The sequence below is a fragment of the Pavona decussata genome, unplaced genomic scaffold (genome assembly GCF_977016875.1).
Source record: "Pavona decussata unplaced genomic scaffold, jaPavDecu1.1 SCAFFOLD_207, whole genome shotgun sequence".
Lineage (NCBI taxonomy): Eukaryota > Metazoa > Cnidaria > Anthozoa > Scleractinia > Agariciidae > Pavona > Pavona decussata.
In genome coordinates, this window is record NW_028145612.1 from 1,275,795 (window position 1) to 1,293,645 (window position 17,851).

The 17,851-nt window shown below is 39.9% G+C and overlaps 1 protein-coding gene across 1 annotated transcript in view; it reads left to right on the forward strand.

Moving 5' to 3' along the window:
• Positions 1–17,427, forward strand: part of LOC146460813 (trafficking protein particle complex subunit 8-like) — a 31,394-nt gene extending 13,967 nt beyond the window's left edge. Inside the window, exons 10-28 of the mRNA XM_085087802.1 lie at positions 398–503; positions 1,533–1,664; positions 2,134–2,205; positions 2,863–3,015; positions 3,572–3,989; positions 4,360–4,478; positions 4,998–5,072; positions 5,765–6,043; positions 6,200–6,573; positions 7,055–7,153; positions 7,860–7,914; positions 8,440–8,536; positions 9,618–9,683; positions 10,624–10,682; positions 11,477–11,620; positions 12,457–12,561; positions 12,855–12,991; positions 13,450–13,530; positions 14,499–17,427. Of these exons, the coding sequence (XP_084943928.1) occupies positions 398–503; positions 1,533–1,664; positions 2,134–2,205; positions 2,863–3,015; positions 3,572–3,989; positions 4,360–4,478; positions 4,998–5,072; positions 5,765–6,043; positions 6,200–6,573; positions 7,055–7,153; positions 7,860–7,914; positions 8,440–8,536; positions 9,618–9,683; positions 10,624–10,682; positions 11,477–11,620; positions 12,457–12,561; positions 12,855–12,991; positions 13,450–13,530; positions 14,499–14,844 (2,917 nt within the window). The 3' untranslated portion in view covers positions 14,845–17,427. The remainder of the gene's footprint in view (positions 1–397; positions 504–1,532; positions 1,665–2,133; positions 2,206–2,862; positions 3,016–3,571; positions 3,990–4,359; positions 4,479–4,997; positions 5,073–5,764; positions 6,044–6,199; positions 6,574–7,054; positions 7,154–7,859; positions 7,915–8,439; positions 8,537–9,617; positions 9,684–10,623; positions 10,683–11,476; positions 11,621–12,456; positions 12,562–12,854; positions 12,992–13,449; positions 13,531–14,498) is intronic.
• The last annotated feature ends 424 nt before the right edge of the window (positions 17,428–17,851 follow it).

The following is a 17,851-nucleotide window of genomic DNA, read 5'->3' on the forward strand; positions in this document are numbered from 1 at the left end:
ATATAAATTAATACAAAAATGGATACAACTGTAAATGCATTATTGATAGTGTATGTACACTTACATGTACCTCTCCCAAGTTAGTAAACAGGCTTGCCACTCAAATAATCAATTAAAAATCCCAGCTGGTGGGAGGCAGTCCAGCCAACTATATTCTAGGCAAGCATGGCTGAGGAATTGAACTCTGGTATACTCTTGCTAGTGCTCAGAACAGCACCCAACCTGCAGCCTCCAGATTTCAGGTCTTATTCCCCAAACTCTCAGCTATACAGTGCTTCATTCCCTTGTATTGGGAAAGGGAGGGAGAAGTTTTTATGTCCAACCAACCATCAAGTATTATTGCACTTGTCCAATACATGTAAATTGTTCTCATGCTCTTCTCTTACATTTATTTCAGACAGCACCAGTTTGCCATCAGAGCCACCCTCTTGAGCACTGAGGCACTCAAGTCACGCAGTGTTTATGTTGATTCTGCCATGCAGTTTATGAGGATGACTGCTGAGGTAACAACCTGCCCACAATGTAACTCCTGGTAACAGAGAAAGTAATGGCCATTCATTTGGCGGGCAAAGACATGTTGCATTGTATCAGAATTTAAATATCTACATTGTCTAGTCCTTCCCTGCAAGATTTTGTGGTTAGGATCCTCCTTTCCCCCTCTGCAGCCCTTATGGATCTCCCAATTCTGTGTCACACTAGCTTTCTTTTGAAACATTTGGCTTTGGAGTGCCAATCAAACCCAATCATTGGAATTTTGAGAAAGATACAATGTACTTCTGATATCAAGAATTAATTGCAAATGAGCTGGTTTTTTTTTTTGGGGGGGGGGGGGGGGGGATGTTTTAATATGCCAGGCAGAGGAAGTTACTTTGAATGACCCATAATAAGAATCAGAATTTGGGACAAAAGTGTTAGAAATAAATAATTATTAGTGTTGTGGAAGTTAGTGCAGAAAGAAAACAGTGACTTAAGTTATTGTAAATTTAAAAACATATGGTAATTTATTCATGGAAAGTCACTGTCCAGGCTTTGAGACTGATGGAAGTCAACTAGTCACAGACAAGTAAAAATTTGGTATTGGCTAGTACATGTACGTTTTTTTGACTTTCACTAGCCATTTTGGATGGGAAAAAGAAAGTCTTGGAAGTGCAAAACGTGTGCACGTACAAGAAAAACGTACCACAAGCTGCACAGGCTAGCATAATTATTCATGTCACAGTTGTGATGATAACATAAGGGCATACAATGTATTTTACCAGTGGAAGCAAACAAAATGAAAAAAATAATTGACATCTGTCTGCTAATTAATAGAGATTTCCCATTCTATTGAACAATTTAAGGAAACTGCATAAAATTTCTGGCTAGTGAAATCAGACCTGTTACTAGCTACTGGGCTAGTAAGCTAAATAGTAAGTTACAAGCCCTGGCTGACTGTTCAGTTGGCTACTATTTTTCATGTACTTGTATTAAATTACAAGACTGGATTTAATAGTTTTGTGCTTTTTTTTATCCCCTTTTTGTTTTTCACACAGGATTCTGATCTTCTCTGTGCACTACTTTTGGAACAAGCGGCCCATTGTTTTCTTCACACGAACCCACCCATGATCCGCAAGTATGCTTTCAACATGATTTTGGCAGGTCATCGGTACAGCAAATCAGCACAGGTAGGACATAACAAACTAACTAACACCTGCATTGCTTAAGGGAGGTTAGATGCCTGGGATGTCCAGGGGCTTCCAAGTTTGGCACAGCCAGCCCCTAGATAGAGTCCCCCCTGTGGCTGGTAAATCCATGCCTCTCAGCCGTGAGCCCCCATGCCAAGAGAACCAGGCACCCGTCACACTGACAAATCAGTGGAAACAATAGTAAGGGGTGGATGAGGGTGAATACAAGATCCAAATGAAGCATGATGGCCAACACAATGCAGTACTGTACATAGCAGGCATGACGGAAATAAGGCTAAACTGCGCCTGCACCAATGATTCAATCTCATTAACGGTTGGAATTCAACATGAGTGAGACATGAAGGCATAAACTCTCATTGACTCCGTGGTGGAAAGTTTTTGCTTTGGTACATTAAAATTGTTGGTTTAGTGTTAATCATAAGTCTTTGTTGATTTCCTTGCTAAATAGAGAAAGCATTCTTTGAGATGTTATCGCCAAGCTCTTCATCTTTACAGTGAAAAGTCATGGCACCTTGCTGAGGTTTGTTCTTTGGTTGTAAGCATACAATGTTATTATTTGGCATGTACACGTACAAGTGTACTAGTTAACAAAATAATTGGAAGTTAAAGGTGAAGAGTGATATTGTTATCTGTCAGTGCGTGGACTGACAATTGAGCAAGCTACACACAATAGACCATGGTGGACATCTTTTTCATGGTGATTACCCTTGTCTAGCCTGTAGTGAAGGAACTGGCCATTAGTCTAAAGTAACCCTTGAACAGTTCAACATTGTACAGCTGTAGCATTATGCAGTTTATTACTCTTTATGAAACATCTCTCTTCTGTGGGCATTATAAGTGAACATTACTCATGAAATCCCTCCTGAATCAGTTGGGATTGTACATGTAGCTGGAGATATCTATAATTGCAAATAGGAATTTTGACTTTGCCTTCATGAACAGTAGAGTTGTGCACTTCAAAACAGCGCTTCAATGGTCTCAAACCACTAGTCTCAAATTATGGTGGTGAGGTTACTAAGACTGCAGAATGAATCACCGCTGGGTTGTTCTAATTATTTACCTTTAAAACGTGAATATAGTATTTTGTTTGCCTTTCCTTTGCCTTAATGTTTTCTAGCCAATATTTTTTAACATTGTTCGTTACTTGTCTAAACATTTTGAGTTCTCTTTGTTACAGGACCACATTCACTTCACTCTTGGCCGGCAGTCATTTAACTTACGTTTGTTGGAGGATGCACAAACATTCTTCAGACAACTTTTAGAGTATGAAAGTCTTCAAGCACCAGAACAACAGGCCTCCTACCTGAGAGAATTTCTTTTTGTTTTTAAGGTACTTTAGCATTTTTTTTTATTAATAAGTTCAACTGGTTGACTTACATCTGTAATTGTTCATGGCACCATGCAGATTACAAGGGATGTGTAATGAAGACTTTGTTCCCAAGTCATGTCATACAAAGATCAACTATAGGGATTCATTAAGATTTTGCATTTTGAATAGTTGAGCAAGAGGTTTGTGCACCAGGGCAGGATATTTAAGTTGGATAATTATGTTCTTTTATTGAAAACATGAGTTGAGATGTTAAAAGCAGCTTGACAAAGTTGTCTTCAGAGACGGTCCAGGCAATGAAACCCCTCCAACTAAGTGATTTTCTTGGTATCTGTGGATGTTACAGGGACAAACCTTGTAGAACCCAGTCCCTTTGTGTACACAGGATGTTTCAATGTCAAGTGTGACCTGTGTCTGTTATACGACCATGCTACACAACATGACATTATGCAATCTTATGAGTCACAATTACAGTGTATGCAAATACTTCACTTTTGAGTAGATATCTTTTGGAACACAATTATTGCATTTACAGTTTCTCCTCTCTCCTTCCTTTCAGCAACTGAAAGATATGAAACAGAAGGACAAATCACAAGTGGATCAACTTCCTGTTTTACCTCTACCAGAGCTTGATCAAGATTTGACTAGAGTTATTCCCTGTTATCAACACACCATGCTTCAAGGCAAACACCAAGAAAAGAAGTTGGTGAACAGTACACATGAAACCAAGGACAACTTTTTTAATCAGACATTCACTGTGAATGATGAAATAGCTAAAAATAGCAATTGGACTTCAGTAGGACGTCCCTCTTTTGAGGATAAATTTGACCCAAAGGTGTCTCGGCGGTGGATTCAACTTGAGGAAGAGACTTATGAGAGTGTAAATGTTACTCCTTTGCCACCATTTTTTCGTTCACATGTGCCATGTTTAAGTTCAAGGACAAATAACAGCACAAGGCCTCTCTGTGTTGTCAGAGGTGTGTATTAATGAAGAGATACTATGGAAAACGTTTTTGTCTCCATACATGTGTTGCACATTTTGCAGCCGGGTTTGCATCAAGGTTGCGTTTTATTGACCATATTCTGGAATAAAAATAAGTGGAGCAGCTGTTAGGTTTCTCTTTTTAAGTAAACTTTCGGTGACGCACAATAGTTTAAGAGCGATTTTGTTCTCCAGTAACTCCAAAATCCTCTTGCAACGGATTTCTTGTCATCATTGTATGTTTTCCTTCAGAGTAGGGTCAATATCCAACAAACCAGAAGTGTCATATGTCAGAATTTACAGTACAGGAGATGTGCCTTTTTGTTAATTCTTTGCTCACCATGTTAGTCTTCTTTTTCTTCCAGAAACTGTTGGAGTTGAAATTGTCATGAAAAATCCTTTAAAGATTCCATTGAACCTGACAAATCTTCTATTACTTTGGAAATTTACTCCAGAAAATCAGACGGATAGCATCTCCAATGAGGTTGGTTAAATTTTAATCGAATGTGACTCTCACGTACTCTCTTTGGTACAATTGAGTTTACTTTTTATGATTTCCTAAACACTGGCATTATCAGGCGACCAACAAGTACTAGTGTTATAACTGCTATCCCAGGAAACTTGAAATATAATTATTGTTCAGACGTTTGGAACATGGTGCAATCTCTGTTTAACTCAAAGACAGGTGGCAAAACCAACAAGCAGTTTAAATCGTTTCATAATATTAACAGTAATCATAGGAAGGTAGGAAGGTCATAGGTTTGACTCCTGTAGGGAGAACTCGGATTTTCTTTTTTTGAATATGCTCGTGTCACTGAATGAAGAATACGTCTATCAAGTTAGGACATTGTTCCAGACTTCTTTAGGAACAGATGTGTAATAATTTTTTATTTTTGTGTTAAACCACGTTTTGTACGCTTTAGCAATGGCAAGCAGTATGTTTTAAAATCTAGGAATGCCTTAATGGTCAGTGTTATATTGTTAAAACATATTTTTTTTGTAGTTTTCTCCAAGAGATGACATTGTCAAAACAGAAGTTATCAGGAGCTTTGATATCAGTGGAAGTGAGACAAAAGCTGTAAGTAAATCAATGTGACAAATGACAAAGGATACCTTTTGGGTCAATGAATGCACCTTCATCATTCTAATATTGTTCCATCAATTCTTGTAACCCATACTGGTTTAGAATTGGTCCTTAAGAAATCAAACATAATTACCGGAGTGTTCATCTCCCTGCGTTTTACTTGAACATGTTGTAGTCATTGTAGTTGAATATTACCAAGTTACCTCTGTTTTTTTTTTTTTTTTTTTTTTGTGACAAATGACAAAGACTACCTTTTGGGTTAATGAGTGTTCCTTCATCATTCTCAACACTTTCCCTTTAATTCTCATAACCCATACTGGTTTTGAAGCGATCCTTATGAAATCAAACGTTATTACCAGTTTTCATCTCCCTGCGTTTGTCTTGAACATGTTGTAGTCATTGTTCTTGAATGTTACCAGCTTCACCTCTGGTTCAACCATCTCTTATCTAACCTACTTGTTAAAACTGTTGAAGTCTACACTTAAGATTCCTCATGCGTTGGTGGAAAAGAGCTTATTGAGACCATTTAGGTAGTTCTTTGTGTTCCAGTGAACCCAGGTTTCATGTATTTAAAAACTCTTCCTCAGTAGTGCAGAGACACAGCTCTTTCTCCACTCTGTCCATTTAAAAGAGGCTTTGAAGGTAGTTGAATTGAGCACTGAACATTATACCAATTTTTGTTACAGGCCCATCTCACTGTCATTCCATGCAAGACAGGACAGCTTTGCATCACAGGTATAAAGTATAGCTTGAGTAGTGTGGCTATTAATGGACCAATTGAAGAGAAATTCTCCGTACCTTCTGTGCCAAACTCCGCCATGGCTGCCGTCAGTATTTTAGGAAAGTTGGACTTGGTGGTGAAGGGTCTGAGACTGAATAACACCAAGGCTGAGAAGATGAGCGTGGTCTACGGGCAGGACAATCGTCTCAACTTAGAAGTGGTACCAGCAATGCCCCTTCTTGAGGTATGTGTCGAGTCTTGTGGTAATGATTCACTGAAATGAGAAAATTTACAGATCTGTTAATCTTGTTTGATTGTTATTGCTTTCTTGTACTTATTTGGAGTATGGAGGATGTATTTCAAGTGAAATACACAAACCTTCACTGTTATTGTATTGCAGGTTCGTTTTGCGGGACTTCCTACCAATCTACTTTGTAATGAAGTGGTGCAAACTGTGGCTGAGTTCACTAACTGTAGTGATTGTTACCTTGAAAAGCTCTACATTACAACTCCCAACCCAGAATTCTTCACCTTTGGTGGAGTACCAGCCTCAACATGTGAAACAAGTGGAACAACAACCGAAAACCATGCTAATTGTAACTCGTCAGTAAGTGACATTAAGCGAGTATCTGAAGTGCCAATCCCAGGCGGTAGTCTTGCCCCTGGGTGCTCCGCTAAGCTGCCGGTTTGGATTCAAGGTCACAAGAACCCTGGCAAATGCAAACGGGAGGTGCTGTTTTATTACTTGTCTGCAGATAAAACATCGCTTATGAGGTGAGATGGACTTTATGGTGAGATGGACTTTATTGTTTGTAATTTTTGGGGGGTGGGTGAGGGGGGGGGGGGGGCGCGTTTAAGACTGTTCAATTCACGTGAATAACTAAACGAGAATTTCAATAACTTTTGAAGTGCATGCAGGAGGCGGTCTGAAACAATTATATCATAAACGTTTCGTGCTTGAAAAGAAATTGTGTTAAAGTTTGCCCGTATGAGTGCTGTGACTCATTGCTACTTTACTCACCTATAGAGATAGGGTGCCACAGTTTACACTTGGGTGGAGATCAGGAGCAGTGTGGAACAAAGACAGTGTCTTGTCTTGCCTTTAAATTGCATTCAAGATGCTTTGATCGAAACCTGATATCGTGACGTCTTGGCTACTAATAGCACTTAAAAAGATGCCAGCTTGCAGCTTTGCAAATGGTATGTGTACGTTCTTTCCTTGGCTCTGATAAAAAACTTTGTTATTTTCCGTCAGTTACCGAGTTCTCCAACATGCATTTGACATGACTACTAACAGTTCTGTTGCTGTACGCGCCACTGCAAGACGGAACAGACACTCAGGTCTTTCACAAAGGTATGTGATTGTAAATAAGAATGAATGTGTTCGTCTTGTACAAGTTATCACTATAATCTGCTCCCATTTAGACCTTGTGTTAGTGTTGCAGAAACCATCCATCCACGATTTTTGTTTCAATGATGTGTGTAGTTAACTTTGTAACTAACATAGTTATTTTTGCCAAGGAAAAGGCGTGGTTTTGTGCAAAGACCATGTAAGTGACTTTTGCGTTAAAAATTGAGTTTCACCTGTGACCATACTGCGTCTTGTTGGCGTATTGTTTTGGGTGAGCGAACGCTAAAGCCACCATCTTTGAGAGTAGAAAGTGCGACCAAGGAGTTGGATATAAGGCAGAAAGAAATAGGAGGGGGAGGGAAGGGGAGAAGAAAAATTCCAGCTCTATGCAATTTTGTAATTCCAACATGGCGGTTACGATTAACCGAGATTCTGGCACTCACGCATCCCCCCCTCCCCTGTCCCCCCGAGAACGTCCGCTTTGTATGTTTTATTGCGTCTTTTTTTTACAACAGACAAGTGATTATGCAAGAGACATAGTTCGTTTTTATTTTGTTCTCCACATTTATAATCTCGAAAAATCACCCACTACATCTTTAAAGAAAACAAAAAAAAAAGAATGAAAGTTAAAAACTACCCACCGCTCTTATAAACTCTCTAAACGGCCCTGGGCTGGCGGTGAACTTCATTCTCTCTTCTTCTCTTGCAGGTGTGAGGATCAAAATCAACTGATTGTGGCAGTGGATGTGGAAAGTCTTGTACGGGTCAGTGAATTGACTGCTTTCAATTAAAGTTTGCTGATAGGTCTGCTGGCTAAGAACAGCTTCAGTTTGTTGAGGATATAGCAACTATGAGTATTGCTTCCCCTCCTTCCCCGGCAGTTGTAGATTATGATATTCACACCTCCATCTCATTTGTTTTCATGACGGATCGTTCCATCTATTTTATGTGATTTTATGTACCCGCACAGAGAGAATAAACGACTGAAAATGTCTTGTCTAAGAACATAAGACTAAAGCACGTGTGGCAAATGCCAATATCATACCTTGAATCTCTCAATGTGGACTCGCATGCACCGATGAATAAGCCACAGCGATACCAACTCAAGCCATGTTTTTCTTTACCGTTTTTTGAGCCGATAATGGTGGGATAAGCGTAGTAACAAGAATTAACAAAAAGAAATGGACATGCGTCATCACCACAAGAGTTATTGCTATAGTTGCTCAAATGAGGTTAAGGTTGGATTACTCTAATTTAAAAAATGCCGGCCTCTTTGTTTTGTCGTACAGGGTGAAGTTGCAAGAAAACACATTGAATTTTCTGTAGTTCAAGTATCTTGTGCAAGCAGAAAATGGACATTGGAGCCGTTGAGCCACCATAAGACAGGTAAAATTGTGATGAGTGGACGTTTTGCAGGATAGTGCGCTTCAGATGCTAGGTCGAGAAAAAGGCTTAGGGGAAATCGTTTGCAGTGTGCTGACACCCTGAAATTAAGCTTAGCCAGTGTTTGAATAGTTTTAAGTGGAATTTAAGAAAGTACCTCTTGAAAGACTTTTTACGATGAGCTACCCCCTCACCAATTTTTAGCTATTTTTTTAAATTACTTAAACTGGTTATCATTTTTAAAATTTATTTATGTATTTGTAAATTGTCACTGAAAAACCCCTATGGGGAGTGTCGATAACGTTTTGTATTGTATTGTACCCTTACTTTATTTAAGCCCCAATATCTGTTTTCCGTATAATTGTTTGGTTTATCAACAGAGTTGATAACTAAAGGTAAATTGGCCACCGTAAGAGATTCGAGTGCTGGCGTTTCGAGCGACGGTGGCTAATTTACCTTAAGTTATCAACTCTGTTGATAAACCAAACATCCGTTATTAGTTGGGAGAGTTTGTTTGAATATCAAGGCTTATCACCTTTGATAATCATTTCCATTATTCTACTCACGTACATGTTTGATCAAGTAGTCATATCATTGAGAAAGTGGTTGATGGTCTCTGTTGGAGCTGAAAGGAGTTACAAAGTGATCTGACAATGTCTTGAATAACATTTCAATATGTTTAAATCGTGGAAACATCTGCATTCTGCTTTAAAAGAGGTGGATCCAGTCGCCATCACGGTCTTCAGCATCTGGAGGGAGAAACAGGAGATAAAAGACGCAGGTGTCGGGATCCATCCTTGAATTGACTGCCATGCTCAGTTTAACGTGGTTGCTAGTAAATTGTTCATGGCGCTTATTGTAGCAGCTCCGTCAGTTCTCATGGACAGAAATCCAGTAGAAACAAGCGTTTTTGTCGATTCTTCACTCCACGTTCTACATAGCTTGGATGAACGTCATGCGTGTTGTTTAATCGCCGAGTCATTGTTGCTTCTAGTGCCTTAAAAAAATAATTGTATCTGATCTAAAAAGGTATATTTAAACTGAGCAATTAAAGGGACTTTGTCTTATTTATTATTATCAACAGATGGTGCGATTAAAGTAAGATATGGAGAGACAGTCATTGTTCAGTTTAAAGCATCGAAACACAGAGGTAAAGTGAACTTATTTTAATGCGGGAAAGTGCTTCATGTATTTGTGCAATTTCTGTGGCATTACAGAAATCAGTCATGCTCATTTGTTGTACATCTGGACGGAGTAACACTGAGAATATTCTTGTTTCTTTTATCCTTGAACTAAGAATACTTGATTCTAACAAACGCATCGTGGTTTGTTTAGACGTTTCTTAACTTAGTTCACAACATGACTCTCGTGGTGACAATAATGAGAATACTGAGTACGTAGGAGAATTGAAATAAACACGTATTGCGAAGTAAATTCAGAAAAGGCGAAATCTTTCCGAAAACGTTGATTTGGAAGAAAACCGCAATTTCAGATACCCCGAGCGGGGGAGCAGGGATGGTGCAGTGGTGAAAGCACTCGCCTCCCACCAATGTGGCCCGTGTTTGATTCCCGGACTCGGCGTCATACTGTATATGGGTTGAGTTTGTTGCTGGTTTTCGTCCTTGCTTCTCTGGGTAGTCGGGTTTTCCCCTCTCATCAAAAACCAACGTTTCTACATTCCAATTCAATCTGGAAAGTGTCCCCAATTAGTGCTCTGTGCTAAATATATTGACACTTTAATAAAGTAATTTAATTTTAATTTTTTTTAAAATTTAATTTAATTTAAACGTTGTCAAAAAGCAATCTGCATAATTCCCAGGAAACAGCATTGTAAATGAACCGGACCGCACGGGCCTGGAACAATGATCGAAAACAACAATTGTGATTCATCTTTTTCATTGATAAGTAGAACGAAGGGATAAAACCGATTTTCCAGTATCATTATAGTACACCGCTGATGCTAGCGACGGTTTTTCTCCCTTTGTGTCCGACGGCGTAACTTAGCTTGCCTTCAAAGTCACTGTCTTCTTCTACATTAAATCTGTCTAGATGTGCTAACAAGAGCTTCTTTCGTTTGTTTTGTTTTGCAGATGAATGCAAATCTCCAGATGAACTCCATTTCAGTCACGTTTGCTTTGTAGAGAATGAAGTAAGTACTGAGGAGTTTATTCTACAAATTGGTGCCCCTCCCCCCGTCCCTGGAATTTTTACAAGTCCTTTCTTACAAAAGAGGCCCCGAGATGTTTCAAATTCTCATGGAGAACGTACGCGTTGAATGACGAATTAGGAGTGCAGCGTTTTCAGGGATGTAATGCAGATCAGTTTCAAATACGACCATGTTCGCAAGTTATTCGTTCACTTTTATGCCCCAATACTGTATATTTCTATTTGCGGTAATCGGGCAATTCCGCGCTTTAGACTAAACCCCGGTACTGAATAGAAGAATTGAGATAAATAGCATGGTCCTTACTTGAGCAGCATTAACTGAAATGCACCGGAAAGCAACTGATGCAAGCCGAGGATGTAAAGTGTATTGTAGAGCATGGCTGCGGAAGTTACATGTTGGCTTTGTTGTACATTGTAATGAGGGAGTGTTGACAACCTTACCTATGCTCTGAATGGAATGGAAAATCGCTTGCAAGCTGAGCTATCGTTATGATTTAAAGAAGCCGAGTCCTGGAGGAAAGTAACTGGTGACAAGCTAAAGAAAATCTCTAATGCCTGTTGTCTTTTAGTGACTGTTGTTACCTATCGTAATAACGAGCTGCTAATGACGCGAACAGCCATTAGCTGCATGGTGTAAGCTTACAACTTCCTCTTGCTACAATATACTTGCAACCCGCAAACGTACCTAAACCGTACGCCATTTTGTTCATTCAACATTATTCAGCATTCCCGTTTGTGGTTGTTGCGAGGTAATGTTTAATTTATTTTCCGCTTTAGATCCCCGCCTCGTGTTCTCCTGCAGTGGACTTCTTCTTCAGGTCAGAATCCTGGCAAGAACAGAAAAAACTTTCAGAGAATCTGGGATCTGAGACTGTGGATGACACGTCACAAGTGGACATTGGCTTGATTGTCTTTTGGCAGGTAGGTCACGTCCCGGATTAAGGCTTGTGAGAATTTTGCTATGCAAATCAGAATTTATTAGCTTAATCTGTCTTAGCCTCCCAGGTAGTTGTTTTTAGAGCAATCGTATTACCTTCGTTCCCAGTTGGGCTAATTCTTTCTTGGATTACCAAGAGACTTGCAAGAAGCCATGCTGCATTCGAGGGATCTAAAAAGTGCTAGTGTAATGCATGTGCAGACGAAGGCTGAATTGTGTATTAAAATAGTATTTACAACTTCATATTGACAAATGTATAATGTAAGGATGTCAACAACAACAACAACAACACTATATTCTGGTACGAAAAATAATAAGAACATGACTGGCACCTGGACCCAAAGCAGCACGGGTATTTCTTTACAGAAATTATGGGTACCGTACCGCTTATCAACGGGTCCGTACCATATTTTACCTGTCATGTAAATGGCCCTTTAAATTGCTAAGTAGTAACATGAGTGATTAATTAATTAATTAATTAATTAATTAATTAATTAATTACCTAATTAAGGTTAGAAGGAAAACGAATGGGTTTTAATTTTAGAGCCTTGTACACGACAGGTTAATTTTTTACTTAAGTAATTATTTAGGAGGTTTAGCACTATGCGGTATACATTTGATTTAAAACGGAACTTTTATCAAGTTGAAATTACAACTGCGCCACCCTTCATACTGATCAGTGTTTGTCATTCACTTAAACTGTTACAAGCCAGCGTTACCGAAAAAGGCGGCGTTTTCAAGAATTGTCGTTTGGAACACCCATCACGTTTGCCCTGTTGTTGTGTCAAAGCAAATTAGTCTTTTTCTCTTTCTATATCAGACCTCCTATATAGACAAGGATTTTCAAAAGCAAATCGTCAACGGGCAGAGCCATGTGAACATCAACAGACTGGCCGAAACTGTCTCAGCTGTCGCACCGCCTCCGGTAAGACACTCTTCATATCCTTTATCAGCGATTTTTTTTGAAGCCATGAAGCTGTTGTTGCCAGAATGTCACGTTTTCGATCTCGAGAGGTCGTTACGTGATAAGTGATCCTCAAATTGGAAACTAACCGATCAGAAGTGATCACACATCAGCATCAGTGGTATTTATGATACTAAACGCTCCAAGTTTCAGTGCTTGCATAAAAGGTCGCTTGGCCCTTCACTGTCCTGCTTGGCTTGTTACCCATGATTATATGCAAGACCGTTCACTCATCTTTATCGTTGATCGTTCAGGTACAATCCCCGGAATCGCCATCTAGCGAAACAGCTTTACCGTCCAGTGCCCTGAATGGTGTCAGCAACAGGGAATTACTAGTCAAGTATTCACTGCGTCATCCTGCATCACTGCAAGTGGATTTCAGCTCCAGCAGGTAACCTAAATCGTTAGATGGTAAATAAACAAGGTTGTCACGAAAACTGTGCACGGGAACGTGGATTATACAAGTTTTTCATTGTATTTCTTGAAGTGAATGTTGTGCCACTAACATTAATGACACAATTGATGGGTCAGAGAATTAACTCTGCAGTGTAAACCCATGAATTTCCCTGTGAATTGCGTTAGCCCAGCCGCGACTTGTACCCGTCTGGCCTCGTAGCTCAGTCGGTGTTGTCAAATCCGGAGGTCGTGGATTCGATTCCCGCCGAGATCGAAGATATTTTTCTTTTTGCCTCGTGTGATCACCCATTTCCTTACTAGAACTAACGCTCAGTAGGAGATTCATGGATTCACTTAACACACGCAGAGTTAATTTTTCGATCCAGCATTTCTTGAATACATTTGGCGTACAGTATTTCTCGAGTTACTCAAACTGTTGTATCACTTTTTTAGGTTGGCACGTCTCGTCGTTGAAGTCTTGTTACACAACTGCTGTTCTACACCTGTCGATGTGTTCGTGGAGCTGTTTCCCAGGTATTACATTCCTTTTTTTTTTTTTTCAGTTCCTTGCTTAACTCTGTTCCAAAGTTAACACGTTCAAGGAAGTCGTGGAATTTTATAATTGTTTTACTCGCTAATTCAAATGACAAAATCCTTTACTTCACTGTATGTCAGTAATTATATCTCCCCGATAAATTGAACTTTTATAAACTCAATGAGTTTTCTGTTTCCCCGAATTATCGAGTGGCCTTCGAAAAGGCCTCCCGGACAAGGCAGAAGTTATCTTGTTTCTACTGAACTTCCTGGTCCTTGTGAAGTCTTGCATATACATTACTGAAAGACAAAATCGGCTACTGTAGAGCGTAGAAAAGACATACAATTTCACCTTTTTGCCCAATTCCATGATGAGCAAAAGGCTAAACTAAAATTAAATAAAGATACAAATTTCACAAACCGGAGTGATCTTGAGGGCTTGTTGGTGCATTTCAGGCCATGATACGTGTTGAAATTGCGCCTGTCCTCCTAATCTTGTGTTGTTATACAGTGAAGGGAAGTTGAGAAACAGATTTTAGATTTTTTTTGAACGACGTCGTCGCCGTTGTGACGGTGCAAATGTTCTTTTGCACCTGTGGGTTATCTCCGGGTTTCATGGGAACATTTATAAAGGATAAGGGGATCGCTTCTGCACGCGGTACGTGCCTATATTTCAGCTTCGAATCGAAGTAAAGCGAAAGCTTTCATTAAGTGAACGCCCATACTGAGCACTTGTATTCAAGCGACCTGTCAGTGTAGTGTTTCTGTGGCAGTGTATATGTTGACAGTCAAGAAAGATGGTGAAACAGCTTTGTGCAGTAGTCTGTATGATACTTATCGCATTTTTACGACTGTTCCTTCTTACGGTACGAGGTCTTCAACCTCATTCTTGTTTACCCACCAAGTTCGATGTTCAAATTCGTTCTTCCTCTCCGTGACTAAACGCTACGTTTCTACTTGCTTTCCAGCGTTGGAAACTCGACGACAGTCTCGGAAGGTGCATCAAGTGACGCGCAAGTCAACTCAGTTTCCTTCGACGCAGAAACCGACCTTGCCTCGAGGTCATCGCTCAGTTCTTTTACTTGGGTTGGACAGACATCAAGGAGATTTCACCTCGACTCAAACGGAACTTCTTCGTTAAAATTCAACGCCCTTGTTTCTCTCCCTGGCGTCTATAACATAAACAATCTTCGCGTTCTCGCGAGAATCTCCGATCAACACGAACCTGGTGGTAGCATGATTCTTCAAAAGCCCTGTCCTCCAAGTTTCCTCGTCGTCGAGAACAGTTTTAAGAATCTTCACGATCTCGGTTGAGTGTGGAGAGCTAACGATGTCTCAGGAGTTAACTTCATCGTTTTTCAAGATTTGAATGTAGTCGGATGTATTGCCAAAAGCAGGGTCCGACGAACAACCGCAAAATAAGCGAACTTACCTTGTTTCCTGCGCTATTTGTTTCCTTATTTCAGATTGTGCGACTCTCCTCTCTAGCATCGGTTTGTTTGTCTTTTAGACACTCGTCGCCGGGGGATTAGGTGGGGGGGGGAGGTCAGTCTCTTGTTTAGCCCTGACGGAACGTGAGTTAGGATTTCTTTGCTCTTTAGTTTCGAAAACGTTCTTTGGTAGGACAGAAAGTTGGCTGTCTCATAAAATAACTACATCTGTAGTGCAATCATGTGACCGCTTTAAACAGGGTCACAAAATACGGTATTCTGTCTTGCTTTTCTCTCAAATTAAGTTAGGGCTTACGGAGCCCAGCTGCCACACCTCTCCCACCTCCCCCCCCCCCCCCCCACTCCCCTCCTCAATACTTGAAACAGAAAATTGAACTCTTGCCGAAATATCAGAAATGAGGAAACATTTGCGCTAGATAACCCAAACCAGATATCGAATTTGCATGTTGTTGGTTCATTTAAATGTGAAGAAGCAATCACAAGTATTACGCAGCTCTGAGTGGCGCTAACGCCATCAAGGTGTAATTTTTTCCATCTATACTGATTACTAAAACAATCAGGTTTTATTGCTGAATGTAGATCAAGTATAACGGAGCGTTTTTAGGGACATATTCCGTGTACTCTGAGAAGGGAATAAACTGAAAAATCTATGTTGTATCTGTTGCCGAGCACCGAAGAATATGCAAATGGTTAAAGTAAAAGAATCGAGTTCTTATTAATGTTACAGAAGAATATATTTAATTTTTCGAGGTATTTCCATTTTGGAATATCCGGAATATGTCCCAAAAAAACGCTCCCTAAGTTTTGTACTTGCAGAGATTCGGTGGTGCGTCCACAGTGTGAGACGATCCAAATTTGCATGGTTGGGCAGTAAATTCAGAAAGGGCCTTGCACACTGCTTGTCATAGTTTAGTCTGCACACGGACGTCTTTCGTTTCTGTCCCGTCACAAGGAAATACAAGGGAACTTAAGCAGCGACGACGGCAACGAAAACACCACCTGAAAATATTACTTCATTTCATTTGTGCCACTTCGCAATTATTTCAACTCGTTCAACTTCTACAGAAACGGCGAACTACCCAGGAACCAAATTGGTAAGAGTGGCGTTCAAGTTAAGAAAGAGAATTAAAAATTCGCCGTCGTGTGTTTAAGTTCTCTACAAAACCTTGAATTTGGTCATTTCACGTTGTTTTTTTTTGCAGAGGACGGTAAAGAAATATACGAAAATTTAAAACGCACGTACAGAGCGATGGCTTTCGCTCATTAAAGCTATTGTTTTGTGGTGTTGTCGTTGCCGTCGCCATATTCGTTGCAAAACTATTAACGACGGCATGGCACAGACGCCCTCTTTTCCGACGTAACGCAGAGAGGAAACAAGGAACATTCGTACGTAGGCTAGCCTTATTTAAGACTGGTGCATGTAAATCAGGCATTCTTTTCTCAAAACTCCCGAAAACTTTTTTTTTTTTTTACGAGCACAGTGTTCAATAACAGAGATTCGAGTTTTAATAATCTTGAAAGGAAAATTTTGAAAACTTCACAAGCTTAAGAAACACGTTGGGCAATTTTCCACAAAAACCTACAACCAATCGAAAGCGAAGGGAATTGAAAAATGGTTTTCGGGCCAGAAAATTCGTCGGGTGTTTTGAGAAAGGGACCAAAAAACTCTTGGCATGGACACGCTAACATTTGCCGGCATAAAAAGTGTGCGTTGTAAGTCGAACGGTTGACCATGGATCCAAACTTTGCCCGGCACAATGTTGAGATAGGTTCACAAGTCATTTTGCGGTTATGCAGATGCCAGTTTTCTCAGTCTTACTCCGTCTTTCATTACCAAGCGAAATCTAAGCGTGTCGAGACCATCGCTTGTCATTTTTCACCCCCGTCCTTCACGGCAGCAGGAATCTCGTGAAACTTAAATTAACAAAGACTCATTTTAGTGTGATGAACGATTTCGTTTGTTTCAGCTCTCAGTATCCATTGGTTGTTGTCGTAATTATGACTGACTGTGTCACTGAATTGGTTTCGGCTGCAGAGTTCGCGTGTTATTGTAAAGCGTAGTAGAAACTATTGTCAGGAAGGGATGTGAAAAAATATTCAAATCGCGGAACTGTAAATAACTAGCGGAAGAGTATAAAGTCCATAGGGCCAGGGAGTGATATTACAATCAGAGACCGAACAAAAACTAGGAACATTTTCCAAGAAAAATTTACAAATGTGTCCCGATAGTTTTAATGAGATCCTTGTCTGGCTACACAAGCATTTTATAAAATAGAGTAGAAGTAGGTTTATCACCAAGATCCAATGTAAATTTGATTTTTTTCTAGAATCCATGATACAATGGTAACTTGGATTCATGGTCACCATAGAAACAGACCTTAATGAATATTGGTTGCGAGGAGAGCTCTGATTGTCAAGCGTAATAAAATGAAAAATTTGTTTCACATTTGGAGGAGCGAGTATTTTTATCAGTAGGAATCCTGTTTCACTTGGATAGATTTAAAGATAAACAGCATCAAGAGAAAATACTAACTCTTCATAAATATTGCACACACGTGTTTTATGGACATGCTTCATACTGTGACGGTCGTCTTTGTTTCGTTGTTTTTTGTTTGTTTGTTTGTTTGTTGATCTTTTTTCAATCAAAGTTGACAGAGTGGCCTCACACTATCAGGTATTATACAGAAGTGTAGAAAATTGTTTAATCTTTAAGCAAATTTATAACCCTTATAAATTTAAGTTGATGTGGCAGTTTAGCCTCCGATCTTTACCAGAAGTAGGATGCATCAAGGTAGACGCAAGAAAGGGGCGCGCGCGAAGCGAGGCGAACGCGCGCTCCTATGTCCCCTCCCCTCTCCCTTTCTACTTCC